Source organism: Lycorma delicatula, chromosome 3, assembly GCF_047948215.1.
Source record: "Lycorma delicatula isolate Av1 chromosome 3, ASM4794821v1, whole genome shotgun sequence".
Classification (NCBI taxonomy): Eukaryota; Metazoa; Arthropoda; class Insecta; order Hemiptera; family Fulgoridae; genus Lycorma; species Lycorma delicatula.
The window spans coordinates 222,039,339-222,063,841 of record NC_134457.1 but is presented as its reverse complement, the minus strand read 5'-3'; the positions used below and the strand labels follow the sequence as shown (position 1 = coordinate 222,063,841).

Here is a 24,503-nt window from a genome sequence, read left to right as displayed (position 1 = left end):
AAGATAATTTATAAAGGGCTATAAAAGTGTAGTATTCGTGCATAAATTAAGTTTACGTCGCTTTTATTTATGAAAACTATAAGAAAACACGTCACTTTTTTATATAATCATTCCAAAAATTACTTCCATACAGTCTGATATATCGTTCTAATCGTAGATAAAAAATGCCTTGTTTATTATTCGTTAAAGAACACATTTTCGACGTAGAAGCCGAACTTATAAAATTATTTACGATGATTCGTAATCTGTTCTCTATAGTTGTTCTACGAATTAAGGTAACAGTGCAATAAGTTCTTTAGCGGGAGAACCTTATGCATTTGTCAGTGGTCGATTGGTTTATCGATTGTTAATTATCAACAAAAAAAAGTATCGATGTTAAGAAACGATCCCCAAAAACTTAATTTTTCATTTTTCAATGTTCAAGTTCCACCGAGTGCAAAAATATTAGCCGCTTTACATTTTCTACCGACGGGATTAAAGATTGATTTCATAATTAGATACAAAACGGATAAGCTATGGATTAGGTAAATGGATAAATGGTAAAAATGGAGTGAGCGTATTTCATTTTATCGCTATTTTTATTAAATTATTCAATTCTCATCTATGCAGTATGCCGCATCAGTTTGGGGGCCTTCTCTTCGCATTAAGAGGAATCTTAACCGGTTGATTAGGATACACCGCAAAATGTTGCTAGGTGTAGTTTCAGCATACAGGATAGTCTCTTACAAGGCGCTGTGCTTATTGACTTCTTCAGCACCAGTGGAATTAGAAGTACCGGAAATTTGGCGAGGTTAATTATTATATGTCACAAATATTTACGGGTTATGGGAATTATTAATTACTTTTTTAAGATCGGCAGAAGAGACGAACTCAAATGTATGTTCTGCAACGAGGATGATACTGCAAAACATACGGTATTCGATTGTAGCAGATGGAACATCCTGAGGGATAAAGCGGGTATCACAGGATTAACACCAGGAAACCTGGTTGAATTTATGCTTTGGAAGGAAGCTCAATGGAAATGCGTTGAAAACTTCGCAAAGGAAGTGATCCAAATAAAAGACATGGAGGAACGGCGTCAGAGTTTCTAGATTAGGGTCGGGTGGATAGCCCCAGTGGTGAGGGCTGACATGGCGAGTTTTGTCAGTACCAGTGATCCACTGGGGACTCCAGGGGATCAGTTAGGTTTAGAGAAAAATGAAAAGACCTGGCATTGCGTTTCGGCAGTAATGTTCGGACGTGGTCCGAACATTATTAAAAAAGGGCATTAAACAAACTCAAAAGAGGTCACCGGCGAGCCAACCAACAATGCCGGACGTACAGCCGGTAGGTGGAGAGGCCCGTTATAGTAATCAGACACTCCTCCAGATGGCGCTATACCTATCAGTTGGACCGACCTGGGGGAGTTGAGAAAAAAAAGTTATTCAATTTATTTCATTATACAAGTTTCTGTTTGAGAAAACTAAAAAAAAACAAAGAAAAGTACCATTTTAGACGAGTTTTTAATCTAATAGTAATTTAAGAAGTCTTGGAAAACGAAAAAAAATTCTACTAAAATTTCCTATTGACAACTAGTCAGCTGACTCTTATTGATCCTTGTGTCATTTTTGCATTTTACAATTCATCATTCATGGTTTTCCACTTATCAGCTGTTTTTCAAGTAATGGCTATTTCCTAATTACAAGCTAATAATACGATTAAAAATGATAAATTATACAATAAAAATTGTTATATATTCTAAATGAATGATAAAGATTATAAGGACTGATATGTTTGCTTAGGTGAGCTAAATGCTCAGCTGATTTGGAAGTTGAGAGTTCCAGCGTTCAAGTCCTAGTAGAGATGGTTACTTTTATATGGATTTCAATACTAGATCATGGATACCGGTGTTCTTTGATGCTTGAGTTTCAATTAGCCACACATCTCAGAAATGGTCGACCTGACACTGAACAAGACTACACTTCACTTACACTCAAACATATCATCCTCTGAAGTAATACCTAGTGGTGATTCCCGTAGGCTAAACAGGAAAAAGGAAGGTGAGCTAAATAAGACTGCAACCATTATGGCCTACTTTAAAATGTTTCTTATAATTACTTCAGCAGAAAAGAAAATGGGACTGTAATCATCACATAATAAAAATCGCTTGAAGGTTCTGTTATAAAATGCTTCTTTAAGAATATATGCTTATGCCATATTTTCTTGAGAAATAAACACACCTTTCTTTACAAAAGCTCATCACTCGCACTGGAGAGAAATATTTGATAATTTTTTTTTTCAATTCATCCATGATGTAATAATGACTAATTTTTATTTATAAACTCATTTTATTATTTATTTATCAAAAGATATATATTAATCTTCTTTTTTTAAAATTTAAAAGTGCTATTTATCAGGGACTTAATAGGATTTTCCATTTCACAATGGCGGCTGACATATTTCTAAAATAAAATATATTGATGAGGTGACGGAGAAGGTTAGTTTCCATCGTCAAGCTGCCTTTGGTGGTAGATTGAGTAATTGGTTCCACCTCCCTCCCACTCCTTCAAACTTCACATATTTCCAGTCTGTCTCATTAGATAAGCATTAGATACTTCATTTTTTACATTTTAATCCATCTTCAACTTTAATGTTTCTTTCTACTTTAAGATTGTTTTCCTTTCTCACTCCCTCACTTACTCTCTTTCTGTTTAACTCCTGGAACCACCGTAAGGCATTACTTCAGAAGATGAATGAGGATAATATGTAGGAATGTAAATGAAGTGTAGTCTTGTACAGTCTCAGGTCGACTGTACCTGAGATGTATGGTTAATTGAAAATCAGCCACCAAAGAACACCAGTACACGATCTAGTATTCAAATCCGTAAAATGGCTGTTTTCCTGCTACAGTACAACATCACTTATTTTCCAGTATCTAATAAAATATTCAAGTAACAATTTTTTGTTTTACTATTTGGTCATAAAATGGTTTAATTTTGCATGAGGTTGATAGTATTAATGGAAAATTAGGGGAAGTAATTTTACACCCGGGTTTAATTTTCAAACTAGTGAATTTTTTTTTAAATTGTTAAAATTACTGAATAATTAACAAGAGCAGTAAAATCTAAAAATCAAGAACAGACCTAAAATGATCACATTAAAAATATGCATATTATTTTCAGGGAATACTCTTGGCCAACTGTTTGAAATATCAGAAGTGGGAATATGTTACACATTGACTATCACAAAAAAATGGGCATATATAGTAGTAGAAAAATCGTGATTGCTCACCAAGAAATAAAAATACGTTACTGCCCTCTGGGTTGGGACTTACGAACCGATGAAATTACGACAGGAAAAACATTTAAAAAATTATTGTGGGTGATTAGGTAGTTCAAACAGTTATGATAGAGATCAAACCTTTTCATAGCAGAATATGAAAATAATCACCTTAACTGAAAAACAGCATAATAAAGTTACTTCAATGTCAAGGACATTTTGATTGTCTTCTCATTTCTGATGTTCTTCAGGAATTTTTCGTGTAATATTTACTGATTGAAAAAAATGTAATTTAACAACTATTCACAGTTTGAGAAACAAAGTGACAAAGAACAGAACACAAGGTTAGCGGGAGATTTATGTATCTTCCTACTAATCATAGAGCCTGGACAAAAGTCCCTTGCTGCTGTGTCTTTCTTTTATCGGGCAGGTATTTATTTAATGGCAGTTATATTTGTTATACATTGGCAGTTATACTTTGAGTATTTGGTTGGGGGTTATATTTTGTTTTATTTATGGACAGAATTATGTTCTGCGATCCGATCCTTTAGATCAGATTTAAATATCTCCCGGCATGATTCCCCTTCATTCCATTCCCTGAAATCCTTTCGGTACTAAAGCAGGAATGAGTCTTTTGAGGGCCCTGGTATTTGAGGATGCAATGCACTCCCCTTACCAGAAGGAATCGCATGCGCTGACATTGACATAATTGTAAGAATTACGAAATCTAAGATTGTAAGATTTAGGATGGTTGGTTGGTGAAACAAATTCAGGAAAATTTCTTCACTCAGATTGTTTTCATAACCCCATCTTGGCTGGACTCATGTCAGGCAGGTCAGGTTCAGTCTGTAGAGAAAGAAGTAGTCTGAGGCACTGGACAATAATTCATGGATGTTTCACCTCATACTAAATGTATTATTCCTTAATAGTTATTTAGCAAAATACGCTATACTTAAGTTTTCAACTTTTTTACTGTTCAAAATTTATGCTTGTAAACTTTTTCCTTCTAGAAAAGTCAAATTAACTATGAAAGGCTGTCATTTTACAATAATTAATGAAGTTAAACAAAATTTCCTGGGAATCTATGTTCTATTATATAAAAAAATTCCGGGAAGCTTATCAACTGTAAAAATTCTTAAAATAATACAGTAATTATGTACTTTGAAGATGTGTTTTTGAATAACAATTATAAATTAAAGTTCATATTTTTAAAATCCTTTGAAAAAAAATCTATGAATGGAGTGTAAATGTAAAACAAATAAGTAATATGGTCAAAAGACTGGAATAGAAGAGAGAGAAACTTGAGAATTGTGTAAAACCATGTTAAATGACAGATGATCTAAAAATATACTTTATATTGTTTAAAATCTCATTAAGAACAGGTTGTAAACAGATTGATGTAGAAACAAAAAATGAATAATAATAAATAACATATATCCAGTTACTCACATACCTAAACAATCTACTTTGGTAGATACAACTGAATATGAATAACAATAAAAATTAATGTGAATATAGATTATTGGGTGAGCAATATGGTAATAACTTAATATTTAATGATTAAGCACCAAATACTGTACAATACTGGAGGATTGCTTAATACGTAAGGATTGAATAAAAAATAAAGAAAAAATTAATATCAAAAGAAAAGTGAAAGTTTTCTTTAACATTGTTCAGTACTATTTCAATGTCATGGAATTTTTTAATTAATTCTGTAGGATCATCTGATAGCAGTTCCAAATTTCATCCAAAACTAAAACACAGATGCTCAATCTAATAAAGCTAAACTTTATTAAGAAATAAAATTAAAAAAGAAACGCTAAACATTCCTTTGGAGAAAGCAACAAAAGGTTTTAAGTATTAAAACCTTGTAGAGTAAAAAACTGTTTTAAGACCTAAGAAAGAAACTCAACAAGGAGGTTTTTTTATTGAAAAATCAAGAGAAAAATTTGCTTTAAAGTATTTAGAAAAAACTAAACAAAAGAAGAAAGCACAAAAATTGAAAACAACATATATAAGAACTATAACATAGAAGTATTTATTATAATAACGTATATTGCATTTATATAACTAAATTAAGTAAAAACAGAGATGGGTGATCCATAACATTAAGGGTGGGGTGATTTTAAAAGGAGTGCTATGTGAGTTCTTACCACACAAATTGCTTTTGCTTTTCAATATTCATTATTTAAAAAAATATTGTTTTATGTAAAAGAGAAACTAATAAGATTTCATACATTTATGTTTTTTATTACAATGTAAAATTATGCGTAGTAAAATAAAACAAGTTTTTGAAAAAAAAAAGTCAAAATATTGGTTTTTTTGTTTATTATAAGTTACTTTTTATATTAATTTTATATTATAATTTTAATAATACATATTTCTTTAATTAATCAGGGGATTTTAAAAACTTAACGAATAGTAATTTGTTAAATTTTTATTTATTGGTTAATGAATGAATTCAGGAACCAAAATATAATTAAATATGAATGAAAAACATTCTACGAGTCAGAGACTTTTCTCTATTAATTTCATAAACAAAAGATTTCATAATTTGAAAGAAAGACATTGTGCACTACATTGTAATGTCGAACTGAGAGTGGCCTTTCATGAAATGCTGTGTTTTGTGGCAGATCATTAGCAAAACTTTTGATCAATAAATCTGATAAATGAAAATTAGATCTATAAGTTGCTTACCATTTTTTAGGTTTTATTAATTAATTGTAAAAATATGTATGAAAAATTAGCTCAGTACTCATTACTTGTAAATGTAATGCATTAGCAATTCAATTTAAAACTTCCCTTAGTGAATATGACTGAAAATATAATTATTATCACCATCACCATCATCATCATTATGTTATTATTGCTATTACAATTATTTCCTTATTTTCATTTTTATCAAAAACATAATAATATAAAACAAAAATCCTGATCTGTTTGTTAAATCAGTAAAAATTTATAATTAAATTCCATGTTAAGATTTTTATAGTGCTTAAACCAAATGAAGTTAAAGAATAGGTTTGTTACAATGTTTCATTGAATATTATTTTTTAAATAATTTATAAAATTAATTTCTCTGTTGTGAAAACTTCCAAATCAAAATATGAGATTCAAGCCTGAAGCTAAAACACATATACTGAAACACACATATATATCCAACCAGTATTTTAATTATTTTTTGAACAGCAGAACCAAAAATATAGATCTGATAAATTAGTAGTTTAACTGTTAATGAAAATAGATAATTTGTTTAACATTCCACTATCTTGTTTCACTACTGACTGAGGTTAGAGCTTATAATACACATTTGTATATTTATTGTTAAATGACACAAAAAGATATGGTGAAATTAATTTGCTCTTTACACAGTTTAGTATTTGCAACAAAATCCACCTACCATATAATAATTGTAATCAGGCATAAGCTTTTTCTTGCTTTGAAAGTAAATAAATTACTATATATTTTCTTAGAAAATCCAAATTTATATAGATTTATGATATTTCTGATTGCATATTGTCAAGTTAAACGTCTAATTAACTATAGAAACAAGACTGTAGCAAGTAAAGTAGACTGGAGTATATGATCTGAATGTGGTAAGAAGAGATATACTCACAAAGAGATAAAAAATTGGCATGACTTGACTGATGTATTCAAAGATGAGGTAAGATAAATGCACATTTTTAAATCAACGGTTTTCTGACAGACTCTTCTGTTATATAAGCAGATTAATGAAAAAAAAAATTTTCCCTGAAACTAGTAACCTGGTGCGAAACTCAACTAAAAGTACACTTGTCATTTAACAAAAAAGAAAATGTAGCTATTCACAAATCCTAACCAAACAAAGTTGCATAACACTGAAGGTATCTTCTGGATTATTAAATGATTCGCTCACATAAGCTGGCTTCTATTAATGAATAGAAGAAACCATCTGTGTTTCTCATGGTTTTCCTTTAAATTGTTCTTTTTCAAACATACATTTCATAATTTTCACTGTGTTTTAAGGGAGACTATTAAAGCAGTACATTAAGTTCAGTAATTTAATAATAAAATCAATCAGACCATCGGGCAGATTGATTCACCAGTTAACTGATTTTGGCTGCATGATTGCAACTAATAACTGTGTTTAATAATGATTAAAAAAAATCTCCAAAATAGCTTTTATTTTATATATTATTTCTTTTTTAATCACCTTTCACTATTTTTAACAACCATATTGAAAAATAAATATGATTATAAGAAGCTAATTATTTCAAATATTAAGTATATCTTACTTGTATCCGTATTCAAGATTATCACCGCAACCTCCCCATATCCAGTCACGATGTAAATCACGGGGTCTACCGGATCTAGAACAGCCACATGATGACAACTGACCCTCTCTACAAGCTCTGGATATCGCATGAGAAATACCTGCAGCACTTACAGCATGTAGAAAGGCTGCTTCCCTGGTAGCTGAAAAAAATATATAGCAGTAATTATAAAAAAAAAAATTATAGTAGTACTTAACATAAAAATTTCTATTGGCGTAAAACTTATGTTAGACATACGATACTTTTACCTCTTTGGTAAAAAAATATTTGTAAGTATAACTGATACATACAATCTAAACTTCATAAATTAAAAAAAATCAGAAGCAATAAGAGTAGAAGGTGAAGAAACCGAGGTTCTAATTCAACTAAAAGAATAATACATCTTTACCTACAGATACATTTTTCATTCACTTCAAAAGAAGAATAATTAAAGAAAAGATTTGAATGTGGAGTATGATAAGAGAAATGAATGAATTAAGATTTTTTTTTACATTATTCTGGTAGCAAACAAAACAAAAATATTCTTGGAAGATATTCTGAATAACATGAATTTTTAATACAGGAGGGAATCTTTTTTTGAAAATAAATAAAGAAAAACAAATGAAATACAACAAGACAGAAAGAAAGTTAATGAGGAATTTAATATTAAGATAGGGGAATATAATAATACGAGAAGTTAGAGAATTTTTGTGTTTAAGGAACAAAATTACAAAGGATGAATGAAAATGAGTAGAGATCAAAAACATATGTTTACAAGAACTTTCATCCAAAAAAGAAATCTGCAGGTATCAGGTATAGATTTAACAATAATAAAACTATCATAAATATCTGTATTGACTATACAGTTTTGCGGTACAGAAACAAAGACAATAGTTTAATTTTAAGCTCTATACAAACTCCAAGAAAGTTTCATAACCAAATTGACAACTTATTAAAATGTTTTTACAAATAAATATGTTTTAACATGTCGTATAATGAAGCTCACCTAATTTCACAACTGGACCAAACAAAGAGTTTTCATTTTGCGTTGAACAATTCCATCTTAGATGTCTAAATTGCCACTGGCATTCTTTAGTACTGTCTTTAGCACCTCTAAGTACACCCGGCATATGATCTTGGTAAAGAGTGCACAATTTTGATTGTCCAGGAGATAATCCTTGAAGATCATCACAAGTTACTGATTCTTCTGGTGCCTGAGTCACAGTATTCCTGAAAAAATATGTTAAAAAATTATAAATTAAATTTTTATACGTTTAAAATATAATAATAAAAAATATTTTACACCTGTTACAAAGTTAAAGAGAGAGAGAGAGATGTTGTTAAGTTTATCAAAAAGAAGCTTTACTATGTTTTATCGAAGGGTAAGATCTAGAAAACATACTTTAATTAGACTCCGTTTCATTGAGAGCAAATTTGTTACATCAAGTGATAAAAAAACACCAACTGACATAATTTAATTTACAGCCTTTTACTTTCCAGCATTTTTCTACAGCAAAGCTATAGCAGTAGAAGCTAAATATGTTAATTGGTCTAATTTTGGCTTATATGGTTTTCACCAGATCATTATGTTTTGAAACATAAAGAAAATTTTCCACATCTTCGTGTATATGTGTGTGCGTTCAGGATGCTGGATTTTAAATCAACTTATATCTCTAGAACTACTTGATCGATTTTGAACAAACTTGGTCAGATTTCTTCTATATATGAGGATATATAGAAGATAACGGTTGATGCCGTTAAATTTTCAACTTTAAAGGTCAAGTGAGTGAGCAAAATAGCATTTCTACCCCAAAAAATGCTCTAAATAAACTAGCGGCTAAGTGGGTAGAGTGTATCATTAATACCTCCTCTTACCATAAGGAGCGTTAGTGTAGCACTGACATACAGATGCTGTAGAGTCGTCTTTCTTTCTTTTTATGTTTAGCCTCCAGCACCACCTTTCTTTCTTTTCTTGTTTAGCCTCCGGTAACTACCGTTTAGATAATACTTCAGAGGATGAATGAGGATGATATGTATGAGTGTGAATAAAGTGTAGTCTTGTACATTCTCAGTTCGACCGTACCTGAGATGCGTGGTTAATTGAAACCCAATCACCAAAGAACACCGGTATCCACGATTTAGTATTCAAATCCGTGTAAAAATAGCTGGCTTTACTAGGACTTGAACGCTGGAACTCTCGACTTCCAAATCAGCTGATTTGGGAAGACGCGTTAACCACTAGACCAACCAGGTGGGTTTAGCCTCCAGCACCAGCTGTATTGTAACGTCACAGGTGAGCGTTAAAGTTAAATAAATGAATTAACGTGTAAAAAAGTATTTAAAGTGGCCGCTAGTACTGCTAAACCAGTGCGAATAAAATACGGTATGCGCGCGCGCTTTAGTTAGAATCGTTGAATTAAATAAAAAAAACATATTATATTTAAATAAAATGGTAATTATTTTTAATTAAGTTGTTTGTTTGTGTAAGCTGTACAGCAGAAAAAATCCGCGGGTCGGGAAAATTCTATAACTGTGTTGTTAGCTTTTTCCCTTTGTCTCTAATGATATTCTAGTTGATGGTACTTACTTATTGGAGGTGGGGTTGTAAAACCATTATTACGTAGTAATAAGGTGTCAAGAATATATTGAAAAGGTAGATAAAGAAGAGAAAGTTGAAGATTTGGAGGAAGAAAAAGAAGTTTACATAAAGCTTAACTTCGGCTTTGATTTTAAAGTACTCACGGGGAAGGCCAGTATCTGGTAAAACGATGACGGCTTAGTCGGTTGTATATTAAGACAATGGTGTTTAGTTTATTTGGTCATAGAAGGATGTGTACGCGGTAAACAATTTAGAGGAAGATAAAGATAATAAATAAAATAGAAAAAAGCAATAACTTACAATATAAAATGCAATAATTATGTTGTTGAAGTTAAAAGATTAGCGCAGCAAGAGAAAAGCGTCAACCAAATAGGTGGTTCAAAAATATAATTTTTTTGTTTGTTATAATGCAGTCATTTGTCTAACAGTAAACGATACGTAGAAAGGAAAGCAACTGACTTTTATTTTAAGATTGTCAGTGAACTTAATAAATTTTATTAATACATTTTTTTATTTTGAAGGAACTGAGTAAAACTTTTAAAAATATTTCCAAAATGATAATAAAATTGTCTTTAAAATTATTAACAAATAAAATCGCTAATTTAATAAACTATTTGACAGGTCAAGAGTTATATCGATTTAATTTCATTTAGCCTAAACTAAGTATATTTCAGATTGTATATATATAGCTAAGTAAGAAAAAGTAATAAAGATAATATCATTACGTATTATACAATAAATCTTTATACGGAATTTTAATTGAGGTAATTACTGTATATGTCATACGACTGATTTATACACAGTCTGCATGCAGCAGTCGCAACCTAACCTAAACCGGCTGTGTGTTCAATGTTCAGCTACGACAGCAATTAACTTACTGCGAGATGGATGGAGAAATGCAAGCACAAGGGGTTGGTTGCGTGTGGCCTGCAAGAATGTTCTTGTGACTAGTAGGTTACCATTAATCAACTAACCACCTCGCTCTCGCTCCTTTTATCCCCTACCTTATCCACGATGTCCTTTATTATATTCACCCTTATCTTCCCTTTCCTTTTACTTGTTAAGCTTTCAGGAAACGAATCTGATTATCAAGGTTTACGAACATATTCAATAAATATCCCACGCGTGCTTTAAATAAGTAGATTTTTAAAAAATAAATAAAACGAATTAAAAAAGTAAGAAGAGTGAATTATTTAAGGATCTACTAGGATTATTTAAGGAATTCTTTATAAGTATAATGGAAAAAAGCAATACGATTAGAAACATGAATAAGTTATAAAATTTTCTTTACGAGTTTCAATAATTGAAAACAATTCTAACTGATTTTATTCATTTATATATATATATTTTTTTTAATTTTTCATTATTAATATGTAAAACGGGGAGAAAAAAAAATATTAAAAAAATTGTTTTTCATAAAGCGCTTACTTTTAGGAATTATCCGTACTGAAAGTAATGGAAGTTAACAAGTAAAAACGCTGACGATAAGCTGCAAATATATGCATATTTTCTCTAATTTCTAAAAATCCATTTCTAATTTAAATAGAAATTATTTGCAAATGGCCTGAAAATATTAAATACTCTTTAGTTGCAGCTTATCGTCAAAATACTGTTAAATAATACTAAGTTGCAAATAATTATGTAAAATTTTTTCCCAGCAATGCAGTTGATTTACAATTAATTTAATATATATATATATATATATATATATACACCGGCTAGTAGTAAAATTAAAAAAAAAACTAGGCTACACCGATCTGTATAGTCTTAATTTTACAACTAGCCGGTCAGTGTTCGCTTCGCTCGCCCTTCCCGACCACCCAGAACCCTTGCTGTGTTCGTTATCTCATCGTTATAAGAATACTACTGATAAAATCTCCAAAGTCATTTGAAAGGCGCTGTTATAGGTCCCTGTATTGTTCAGAAAATCTTTGAATTTAGGATGGTCTCCATTCAACAGTGCTTCAAGTGCCGGCGATTTCTGAATCGGAAACAAATGAATCTTTTCTGACGCAGAATATATCCCTTTCGGCTACCTATTCTGTTTCCAAACATGACAATACAAACACATCTCTGTCATGGTGCCAATAAGTTCATAATCGGCATACCTAACCTGTACATTATAGCTAAAGCCAGTTCTATTCTTATGTAACCACGGTATTTTTAGAAAAAATTATTATGAAGTTGTAAGGGATTTAACTACAACTCCCACTACAAATTTATTGCAGTTCGAGTCTGAGCTTAGCGCTATCGGCCAGCAGTTAATCAAGAATCACACACTTCACCCGTCTCAGAGGACCGGCATACTTTCATTCTTTTAGCAGACTGAAAAATACGAAAGGTTATTTCTCTTTTCTGAATGCATACTCTTGTAACTTTTGATAATCCAGTAACAGCCAAAATAAAAAATCAAAACCCGTAAAAGTGCGCCTAATATGTTAACTTAAGCTAATTACAACAACAACAACAACAATAGTAATAATAATAATAAAATATTTAAAAGTGCATAGATCTGAACTCACAGCTCTTTTTCTTTTACCATGGTAACAGAAATATAATGACGTAAAAGGATTATTTTTTTATTAATGAATATTTTTAACCCCCCCCCCCTAAGGAAAATAATAATAAGTCTAAATGGATATAACCTCTAAGGTATAAATCTGCAAGGTTTTATTAAAATCTCTCCAGTAGTTTATGCGTGATGCGCGCATAGCGACGACCCTAGTTAATTTTATTATAGTATATTTTAGGCTATAGGTGTTTTATTATTTAAATATCAGAATAAATATAAAAGTTTTTTTCTAATTTTTAAAGATAACAGTTTCTGATTGAAATAGATTGAAATTATTTGGAAATAGCCCAAAAAATAGAAAAACTGTTGTTCCTAGGAAAAAACAATTTCAACTGGATCAGAACGATGAGAAAATATTGGTTCTTGATGGACAATGAATCAGATATTTTTATCATTCTTTTTGTACTCAAGTGTAAAATCGATTTAGGATAAAAATTATAGTGAAAAAGGGTACATTTTCTTTAATTTTATTTTCAGTGTTAAAGATCACACTTGATTTTTTACGTCTAATTACTTATTAGTTTCTATTTACTTATTTATTTAATCAAATTATTAAGCTTCAAACTAATCAGGAAAGGTAAAACGTGGCTAATAAAATTTCTGTAATGTTTCTTTTTTTAAGGAAAATTGTACGAAATGTAGAAAGAATGTTTATTTCCTTTCCATAAAAAAGATGATTTATTTATTTTGCTTTGTAAGATACTTAAAGGGGATATCAATAAATAATAATTTAAATTAAACAAATAAATAAAAACAACAATAACTCTTTGATAGTAAAATGTTATTTTAATATTACCTTAAGAACGTTATGTGTGAAAAATATATTTTTATTTTTAATACTTTTATTTACAGTCGCATCAACAATTACAACAAATTAACACTATCATGTAGTGTTACATAAAACAGAAATTAACAATAAGAATAAACATTGACAAGTAACAACAGCAAATACAAACTAAAATATAAAAATCAGACAAAAACCACAAAATTGTATTCTTCAGTCTATTGTAGGAGAGGACCCGCAACAGACATTTTATACCTTCTTTCCGGTTTAGTAGAAATTTGATATCTGAACCCAGGTCTAAGTTTTTTCGGATGGTTACAAAGATTGGGCAATCAAAGAGCAGATGATTCACGGACCATTTGGCCTTGCAAGCTTTACAGATCTTCTGAGGTAAGCCTGGTGGTCCAATTCTTAGCCGAATTAAGATGACTTGGTGTCTTCTGTTGCTCGGGGAAGGAGATTTCTCGAGTACATTCTCTCGGATATTACGTAATGCCGTGGGAAGACTCAGCAGCAAGAACATATTCCACTGAACCCGCAATTTTACACGGACTGATTTTTTTAAAATTGCAACAGACTACAGTAAAAGGTACTAAACGACTGCAACCGAGGAAATAAACAATTTATAAATGAGTGGTACGGTTGATGAGATTAAATAATAACTTATAATTCGTTTGTTTTCTTTAATAAAATAAAATCAGTTCTTTTTCCTTGAAATTTGTGAAGTATTAATATGAGTAGTTAAGTTCACATACTGATATTTATTTTTTTATACACCTATACATAGTTTTTTTTTTTTTTTTTTTTTTTGTTTAGTATCTATTACTTATTTATTTATCTACTAGTGGTTTTGGTGCCGATAGCATTATACTGTGAGAGTACCTTAGGATCCCTTTAAAAGTATTTGTTTTATTGTTTAATAAACTGCTGTGAAAAAACGCAATCAATGTGATCAACAAACTTAAACTACCAAATTTATCAATTTGACAGAATAGTAACGAAGGTAATCCAGTAGCCAGATACTCTCGTACCACGACGAAAACAACATACGAGTAAAGAGATTATTTAATCTCTTCTTTCGTTATGAAACATATATCAATGTTGTCAAACGAAAATTTCTTTTAATGTCAACCGATCTTAAAAAAGTTTTAGTTCACCGGTTGTTTTTTCAATCTATTTTTTCTCAGTAATAATTCTTTATTGAGAGGAAGTTCTCTTATCAAATCGAATGAAACGATTCATATACAAGACCTTTTAAAATTATTTTATAAAATTATTTGTCCGACTACTAATTTTGATTTCCCTAAATCTGAGTTTTAAAAATATTAATTTTTTTTGTCTTCAGTCATTTGACTAGTTTGATGCAGCTCTCCCAGATTCCCTATCTAGCGCAAGTCTTTTCATTTCGGTATACCTCTACATCCTATATCCCTAACAATTTGTTTTACGTATTCCAAACGTTGCCTGCCTGCACAATTGTTTCCTTCAACCTGTCCCTCCAATATTAAAGCGACTAGTTCAGGGTGCCTTAATATGTGCCTGTAAGTCTGTTTCTTCTTTTAACTATATTTTTCCAAATGCTTCTTTCTTCATCGATTTGTCGCAGCACCTCTTCATTTGTTACTTTATCCATCCATCTGATTTTTAACAATCTCCTACAGCACCACATTTCAAAAGCTTCTAATCTTTTATTCTCGGGTACACCGATTGTCTAAGTTTCACTTCCATATAAAGCTACGCTCCAAACACATACTTTCAAAAATGTTTTCCTGATATTTAAATTAATGTTTGATTTAAAAAAATTATATTTCTGACTGAAGGCTCGTTTCGCCTGTGCTATTCGGTATTTTATGTTGCTCCTGCTTCGTCCATCTTAAAGTAATTCAACCTCCTAAATTACAAAATTCTTCTACCTCCATAATCTTTTCTCTTTTTATTTTTAAATTCAGTGGTCCATCTTCATTATTTCTACTACCTTTTATTACTTTCGCTTTGTTCTTGTTTATTTTCATGCGGAAGTTCTTGCGTAGAACTTCATCCATGCCGTTCATTGTTTCTTCTAAATCTTTGTTACTCTCGCCTAGAATTAGTATGTCACCACCAAATCGTACCATCTTTATCTTCTCATCTTGTATTGTTACTCCGGATATAAACTGTTCTTTAATATCATTAACTGCTAATTCTATGTAAATATTAAAAGGTAACGGGGATAGGGAACATCCTTTTCGGACTCCCTTTCTTATTACGGCTTCTTTCTTATGTTCTTCATTATTACTGTTGCTGTTTGGTTCCTGTAAATGTTAGCAATCGTTCTTCTATCTCTATATTTGAACCCTAATTTTTGTAAAAATTCTGAACATTTTATTCCAGTCTACGTTATCGAATGCCTAGAAAAGCTCCAAGAATGTTGGTTTCTTTTTTCTTTAATCTTCCTTCTACTATTAATCTGACCGCTGAAATTGCTTCCCTTGTCTCTATAATTTTCCTGAAACCAAATTGGGCTTCTCGTAACATTTACTCCATTCTCCTCTCAATTCTTCTGTACAGAATTCTAGTTAAGATTTTTGGATGCATGACTATTTAAGGTAATTAAATATTAAATGTAAAGATTAAATAGAAAAAAAGCTTATTATACTATTATACGCTCATTATATCATTATCATACGGTTACCTACCCTGAGCCAGGTAGGTCCCTTGAATACTAGATCGTGGATACCGGTCTTCTTTGGTGGTTGGGGTTCAATTAATCACAGATCTCAGGAACGGTCGAACTGAGACTGTACAAGACAATCATACATTTCATTTTCATTCATCCTCTAAAGTATTATCTAAACGGTAATTACCGCAGGCTAAACAGGAAAAAGATAGAAAGATAAGTCCCTTGCTCCTAGACAGTCTTGATTTTCTTCTAAACCTTATTAAACTTTTAAGATCCTGATATTTCCCTTTCCTTTTAAATCGTCTATAATTCTTAGTCTTTTCGGTCTTTTTTTGCACCTTTTACTGATCCTTTTAGTACTGTTTTAAATAATTCTTTTCCTCTTAGCCAATTATGTCTTGGCGAATTAGCTATCCTATTTAGAATTGTCCTACTATTTTACTTTTCATTTTTCAGTTTTCTTCCGTTTGACCTTCTGCCTATTTTTTATTTTTTGATCGCTGAAGTTAGAATCGATGAAGCTCGTTTTAGGTATTATATTTGAAATTTACGCGTGTATGTATGTGAAACAGACATTAAAGTAAAAGGAGAAAGAAAAGTCGGTTGCATTTGAAATATGAGAATAAACGAGATTGCAGGTTATAAGTCGATTAAAAGAAAAATTAAGTAACGAGAAGAGGTAACGAGTATATAAGTTTAATAAGAACAGGTCAGAATAGGAAGGTTAATAGGTTGGGGCATATCAAGAGAGAAGGATTGATTTATAGGTGACTGTAACAACAGACATGCTGCAAGGAACTGCCTCATATCAGGTAACATACCAGCTGATGATGACTGTGATATAAATATTGCACCATTTTAAGTCAAATGTGTTTATGTTTTCAAACGCCCTTCCAAAATCTCAATTTTCTTTTAAGGAACAATACATTTTCGTATTGAACAGGTGATCAAGTAAATGTTAATTAAATTAACATTGTAAATGATACTTATCAGTAATAGTGTACAGTTCAACATATTCAGATTATTTGAATAATTTACAATTTCGTCACCGGTAAAGGTTATACGATGATAATAATAATAATGATCGTAATATTGATAATAAAAATAATATTAGATAACTTAAAGCTCTGCTTCTGAAACGGTTCCGTTACTATTTTATTCTTATCATTATTAAATAAAGTAAATAATTGAATAATATTATTTACGACTAATAATTTTGTCAATATGTTAAAAATTGTCACCGTCATTTTAGTAATACTTTAATGGTAATTAGAATAAAGACATGTATTCAAAAACAGTTTTATATATAGGAGGTTTGTTTCTAACAGCGAGTGGTTTATGGTTAATTATCTTATCTGAATTAAATCATAACTCATCGCTGTTTAATAACGGTGCCGATCACCATTGGTTTGGAGAAAATATACCGCATCCATCTTGGTCTCAATGGCTTCATCATATCAATTTCACCCATAATTACATGTTTGGTCAAAGAAGATTTGGTGACAGGTATGAATATTTGATTTAATCGCTTAATTTGCACAATTTTTCAAATATTATTTTCAAAATAATTAAAATTATATGTCATTTGGTCGCCGTCGTCTGTTATACTAGTAATAATTTATTATTTTAACTTTTCCAACAGTTTAAAAACAATAAAACCGTTTAACAAAAGTTTTTTTTTTGTCTTCAGTCATTTGACTGGTTTGATGCAGCTCTCCAAGATTCCCTATCTAGTGCTAGTCGTTTCATTTCAGTATACCCTCTACATCCTACATCCCCAACAATTTGTTTTACACACTCCAAACGTGGCCTTCCTACACAATTTTTCCCTTCTACCTGTCCTTCCAATATTAAAGCGACTATTCCAGGATGCCTTAGTATGTGGCCTATAAGTCTGTCTCTTCTTTTAACTATATTTTTCCAAATGCTTCTTTCTTCATCTATTTGCCGCAATACCTCTTCATTTGTCACTTTATCCACCCATCTGATTTTTAACATTCTCCTATAGCACCACATTTCAAAAGCTTCTAATCTTTTCTTCTCAGATACTCCGATCGTCCAAGTTTCACTTCCATATAAAGCGACACTCCAAACATACACTTTCAAAAATCTTTTCTTAACAAAAGTAAACAAAAAAAACAATGATTGTTTTACTACAGGATTGATAGAATAATGAAACTTTTATTAAAATACCAAGGTGCCAAATCTGTAATACGAAGAGCAATTTGTGATGGTTGCGTTGCACAATGAATTGCAACGCCGTATGTTTCCACGGTCGACAGTTCAGTCGATCTGATAAATTTAAGTAATTATTAGTGTGCAATAAAGACACGACCTGCGGTCGGAGAATCAGGGATTAGGGGGTTCGACAACACTGACATTACAAGAAAGTTGTATTCCAGTGGTCTATGCAATAATCGCGTTATATCTTGCACATGAGCTTCAAGATTAATCCACTCGTTATAATAAAATTAAAAAAAAAAATGGTTAAAATAATGTAAAAAAAGAAAAAAATGTGAAAATAAAGTAAAATTAACGAGTACGATTAAGTAAAAAGTAACGGGAGACTAAATCGTCCAAATAAATTAAAAATATTATAAGTTAATTTATTCCCAATCGTTAACGAGAAGTGATGTCTTGTTTTACACGAGCTCTTGGCATTTCGTCTATTTGACTGTGTGGGTATTGCGCTTACAGCAAAACGAGTATTATGATTCTTCGTAATTCTTCAGAAGGTTTCTTGCTATAAACAATGTTTCATAAAATCTTCTGTTTCTGATTGATATAACTAAGTATTCGTAGTATTCCACTCTTCACATTTTATTCCACCTTTTTTTATACCATCTTTAAATTGACAAGGGGCGACCGGCATTCGTCTAATAGACGTAACCTCAGTCGCACCCTTGAGCCGTGGCGGCGAATAAACCCACGCTAGCTTAGGGCCCTTAACCCACCGGGTTGGTCTAGTGGTAAAGGCATCTTCCCGAATCAGCTGATTTGGAAGTCGAGAGTTACAGCGTTCAGTCCTAGTAAAGCCAGTTATTTTTACATGGATTTGAATACTAGATCGTGGATACCGGTGTTCTTTGGTGGTTGGGTTTTCAATTAACAACACATCTCAGGAACGGTCGAACTGAGACTGTACAAGACCACACTTCATTTACACTCATACATATCATTCTCATTCATCCTCTGAAGTATTATCTGAAAGGTAATTTTCGGAGGCTAAACAGGAAAAAGAGAGCTTAGGGCCCTTACTGCCCCTCCCCACGTTGGGGTCCCTCATCAAAACTCCCTGACCTTCCGCTTCTGGAAGGCCAGGGTGCCCCTTCCCAAGAGTACTGTCCTTCCCGTGCCTACACCTACTCAGGGTCCGGGTATGCTCCCCACGCATATCCCCCGTCAGGTGCTTCCGCCCCGCATACCTTGGGGGTTCTCATTGCGTCATCAGCACGCCCCGACCCAAGCCACATCTGCTTGTGGTTTGGGCCCTGGCGCCCTCAGCAAGGGCACGGCTGCCCCCTGTTTATTACATTTTATTATACCTGTAATCATAACGTTGATTTCTGAGACCGTTATATTATTGTACGTTCTGGTTTTCTCGGTAGAAGTAGATCCGAAATGTTATGGATTTACAATAAAGTCGGTTATTAATAATGTTATTTTTTATCGATTTCCCCTCGCATACTTTATTTACAAAATATTTTTAAAATAGGAGATTGCGATGGTGATGTTATGAAAGTATCTCCTCGATACTCGGTCTTCAAATTAGCCAGGGATATCAGATGTTCAAGGAAATACTCCTTTCGATTTGCTAATGCAGTAAGATTATCACAGTCGATTATAATCGGCAAAATCCGTTTTGAAATTTATTTTAATTTTGGAATTCGATTTCGTTGTAGAGCTCAAATTATTATATATGTGGTACAAAATTAACGAATCTACTGTTTTAACAATAAATAAAATTTTATCTGTGACATGTATTTAATCGGTTAGCCTATGTAATTTCATTTGATTACAACAATTGTCTTTCAAAAAAATAAAAAATGAAAAAATACGTAAAAAATAGCTTGTATTGGTTACCTTTTATCATAACTCGAATTTATAGCCGTGTAAAACTCACAGAATAGATTTTAAAAATACTTATTACCTAACTAACTTTTTTGTTCGCTGTTTTCAACACGTTTAACATTTTATCTACCTGAATTCAGCATTTATCTAGAAACTGAACATCTCTGTGAAATAACTGTTATTTTAGAAAGAAATGCTTATTTTTAAAAATAAGCATTCGTAAATATTTTACAAGAATTATTTCTTCCATTTCATAGGGTAAATAAGGAAACATGTATAATTAAAAGTAATCTTATAACTACGAAGTTGATACGCCATTAAAAAAAATAATAATAATAATAACTGCTGTAGTAACTGGATGGTAAAACTTATAACTACATAATAACATAGAGTTATACAATGTTTTGGACCACAATTATGTATTATTGCCCAACAGACCATGTCCGGAAAATCTATTTCTGTTCACCACTATTACTGGTGAGCTAAATATTTAATTATATTTTTTGTTTTTACGATCAGGATTTCCCGTAACGTATATCTGTTTTTCATCGATATAGACATTTTCTTAGACGGTTTGCCAAAACGTATGCGCAGTTATTTTTTTTAATTATAAAAATAACTATTTCTGCCTGATGTAGAAATTACTTGGAGAAAGGCCGATAACTAGATCGGGCTAAAGATAAATAAATAACTATCCTTTGGAAATCTCCCTTTTTTCAGTTAAAACCGTGTGTACTTGAATGAAAGAATCCCTGTTCAAAATACGCCCTATTAATTCATAAAACAGTTTCATATCTTCATCTATCACACACTACCGTAGTTTTATTTCGATTTCATATTTTTATTTCGATATTGACGATTCCTACGTAGCCAAATTTATTGTAAAACAACTGTTAGATTCTGATATATCACATTTTTATCGCCGTCAGTTATTTTTTAATAGCTTGCTAAATTTTACTTACCAAATATCTTCAGAAAATCTCTTTTTTTCTATTTTTACACCAATAAAAAGAGAACGGATAACTACATGGAAGTGGTTTTTTTTTTACCCAGAAAAGATTGATGTCTTAATGCGCAATAAATTTTTTTGCGACTTATTTTGACGATACATTATCAAAGCAAAGTCACCCGGCAAGTTATACGGCGCTTATTACAGTAAAAAAAAAAAAAAAAATTATTTCCTAATGTGTACATTGCAATCTGTTCAACTAGTGAATACTAATAAGCAACCTCCCCAGGCACAATGAGATAAGACATGTGAGTTAGGAGTAACCTTGTGCAGACTAAGGCCGTTCATTCCTGAGACGTGTGGTTAATTGAATCCCAACCACCAAAGTACACCGGTATCCACTGTCTAATATTCAAATCCTTATAAAAGCAATTCGAGTTTACTAGGATTCGAACGTCATAACCTTCGAATTCAATAATCAGCTGTTAAACAACTGATTTGCGACGAGTTAATCACTAGACCAGTCCGGTGGGCTGAAAACAAACAGTATTGAGAACGACAAATTTAGGTGCAAATTTAGCACCTAAAATCGACAACGATTTTAGGTGCTGATGAATCCACTTTGTTCGTGTGTGTTATGTGTGTGTGTGTGTGTGTGTGTGTGTGTGTGTGTGTGTGTGTGTGTGTGTGTGTGTGTGTGTGTGTGTGCGTGTGTGAAACCAATTAACTGATAAGATATATGTTCTGTAAATATTATTGAGAACGACAAATTACTCTGTTTTTTGTATACACTTTTCATATTATCTAATCAAATAGCAAGCCAATAAATTAAATGTAAACATTATTTGCACAAATATGCATTTGTTGAATGCGATTGTTATTAAGTTTATTTGTAACGCTTTTATCTTACGCATAATTTTCTTTTCAGATTACTTTTCATGGATCACGCCTGGCAACTTGGTAAATTTTTAAAAGTCGTATCATCAGATGTTTATTATCCATTACCGTCTCAAACAACGAAAGGAGAAATTATTACCTATATCAGAATAATGGACCAAAAAACAGATGGAACAGGAGGTACCGCAAATATTATGTCAGGAGGCGTCGGTTTTCCTTTTGTATATATTCATTTATCTTCAAAAAGATCATGCGGTTTTGATTTTCTTATAGAAGTTTATGGGTCGTGAATAATTAATATAAATGTTATACAAATTATAAATTAATACAAATTAAAATAATATGCGTCGTAGAAATGTTAGTGAGGTTTTATATAAATATAACATTATATATATAAATATAAATCGAAAAAGACTTTTTGTATCTTAATTAAATTTGGCAACTTTAATATTTAATTATAAAAGCGAAATACAGCATCAGAAACCAAAAATTTCATTTAATAAAGAACCGTGTATTTAATGTCATTATTTTCGTAAGATTAATTAAATCGAACTTATGAACTTATTTCTCAAACATTTAAAAAAAACAAGCTAGAAATTTGTGAAAAAAATTAATGAAATAGATTTTTTCTTATATAATTTTTTTTCTTTTCTTTTTTTAATAATTTTAATTTTTTGAACAATCAATAAAATTTGATAAATTTTAGCCTTTTTCTAAAATCATTGAGTTTCATTATTGCTCCTAAAAAAACCACTGGCTCAAATAATCTGTAAATACTAAGAAAAATTTAAATAAATATAATACGAGAACAAATAAATTTTTCAAAAAACATAATATGCACCCTAATAAATATGTGACGCAATTTTTTTCGGCCATATTGCTTTTTGGGACAGATTGCAGAAATTCGGCCTTGTAGATTCTAGGATGTGATCTCAGTGTGGACAATTGGACACCTACCATGTTGTTTATGAGTTCTCGAAGTACGAGTTAATGCGTACGGAGACCATCTGTCGACTTGATCTTATGGGATCTGCGTGTAAACTGGAGGAGCCAGGCCGAATGGGCAATAGTGGAGAGTTTTGTAGTGTATTTAGCAAAGGGAAGGGTTGCTGAGGGGATCTAGAGCTCTGCTTGGATTTCTCTTTTATTCTATTTTCGTTGATATTTTGTTTTATAAATTATGTTTTTGTTGTTGTTCTTGTCCATTGTTTTGTTTTTTTTTTCATTGTTACTGTGTTGTTATTGTCCCGTGTAATATTTTTATGTTTCGTTTTGAACTCGCTTTTACCTTGTACCGGTAGGCAGTTTAATTCCTTTGTTAGTTAGGTATTTTCAGTATTGCTTAAGATTCGGTGAGATGTGTTTTGTTTTGAGTTCATTAATTAGTAGTACACCGATGGGAATGTCGCTGGTGGCATTCTGGCCGAGGCGGACTGGAATATGACAAAAGTCGAGGTTTCGAAGATAACCTCTGGTAAAGCCCATAAGGGCTCGGAAGGGGTGGCGGAGGTGTTTTCCTCTATGGGATTAGGATGCTCTCAAGAGTAAACTAAAAATCCTATAACAGACGTGTATAGAATCGTAAATAGAAAACACAAAAACGCTTCATACGAAAATCATATTTTCGTCGTTAAACAATCATTTTAATTAATATCCGCCCATTTTCTGCGAAAAAATATATTATTGTGTATTTTTCAAAATGATAAACGCGACAAGAATTAAGGAAGCGCTTATGTGAATGGGAATTTTATACGGTATGCCTACACATAAAATGATATAACACGCAAATCAAAATTATCTTCATCGAGTGCTGGTGTTCCATTTTTTTTCAAACATGTAGTCAAAAGTTAATGTAAGATAGCGATTAAATACACCAAATAATAGAATCGGAAATTACAGCAGAGACTAATAATTTTTGCCAGAACAAAATAAAACTATTTTAATTAAAAAGGATGAACGCCATCCTCTTCGCAAGACGTATTAGAATTTCCACGGTTACCGTCATCTGAATCATTATCGTAATAATCACTGTTACTTTAACAATCTTTTGTAAAGAAATAATAAATGATTCCATAGTATTGTCAATATATATCACCTACTTGGTAATATATTCTTGTCGCATATATTCACCTACTTAACTTTATCACAATACACCTTCCAATGATCTTTATTCATGTCGGTCACTTTATTTCTACATAGTTTTGAACATCTTAGATATCAAAAGTTACGTTACGACTAGCTACGTATCCTTTAACTTCTGACCAAACCATCAGGATAGAATTTAAATCTGGGTGGTATGTAGTCAGTCGAAAAACGTCATGATTTTTTTTATGAAAGTTCATCGAACACAGGCAATAAATCTTTCCCTGGTTGCTTGTATCAATTCGAACTACTAAGGTTTCAGTATCGAAGAAAAATGAGA

At 31.5% G+C, this 24,503-nt stretch overlaps 2 protein-coding genes across 7 annotated transcripts in view; one reads left to right on the top strand and one right to left on the bottom strand.

The window, feature by feature from the left end:
* The window catches only part of LOC142322455 (protein Wnt-5a-like), a 485,502-nt gene that overhangs the window by 60,025 nt on the left and 400,974 nt on the right, over window positions 1–24,503 (bottom strand). For 5 of the 6 annotated variants that reach the window (XM_075361557.1, XM_075361554.1, XM_075361556.1 and 2 more), the window contains 2 exons: window positions 8,557–8,780; window positions 7,533–7,713 (listed from right to left, as the gene is read on the bottom strand). In XM_075361557.1, the coding sequence (XP_075217672.1) occupies window positions 7,533–7,713; window positions 8,557–8,680 (305 nt within the window). In that variant the 5' untranslated portion in view covers window positions 8,681–8,780. Of the gene's footprint in view, window positions 1–7,532; window positions 7,714–8,556; window positions 8,781–13,760; window positions 14,215–24,503 lie in introns of those variants that run through there. The other variant, XM_075361559.1, reaches the window with a different exon arrangement.
* On the top strand, window positions 17,352–22,786 carry LOC142322459 (putative salivary secreted peptide). Its single transcript, XM_075361564.1, has 2 exons — window positions 17,352–17,670; window positions 22,113–22,786. Exons 1-2 carry the CDS (start codon window positions 17,447–17,449, stop codon window positions 22,369–22,371), a joined length of 483 nt encoding a protein of 160 aa, XP_075217679.1. The 5' UTR covers window positions 17,352–17,446; the 3' UTR covers window positions 22,372–22,786.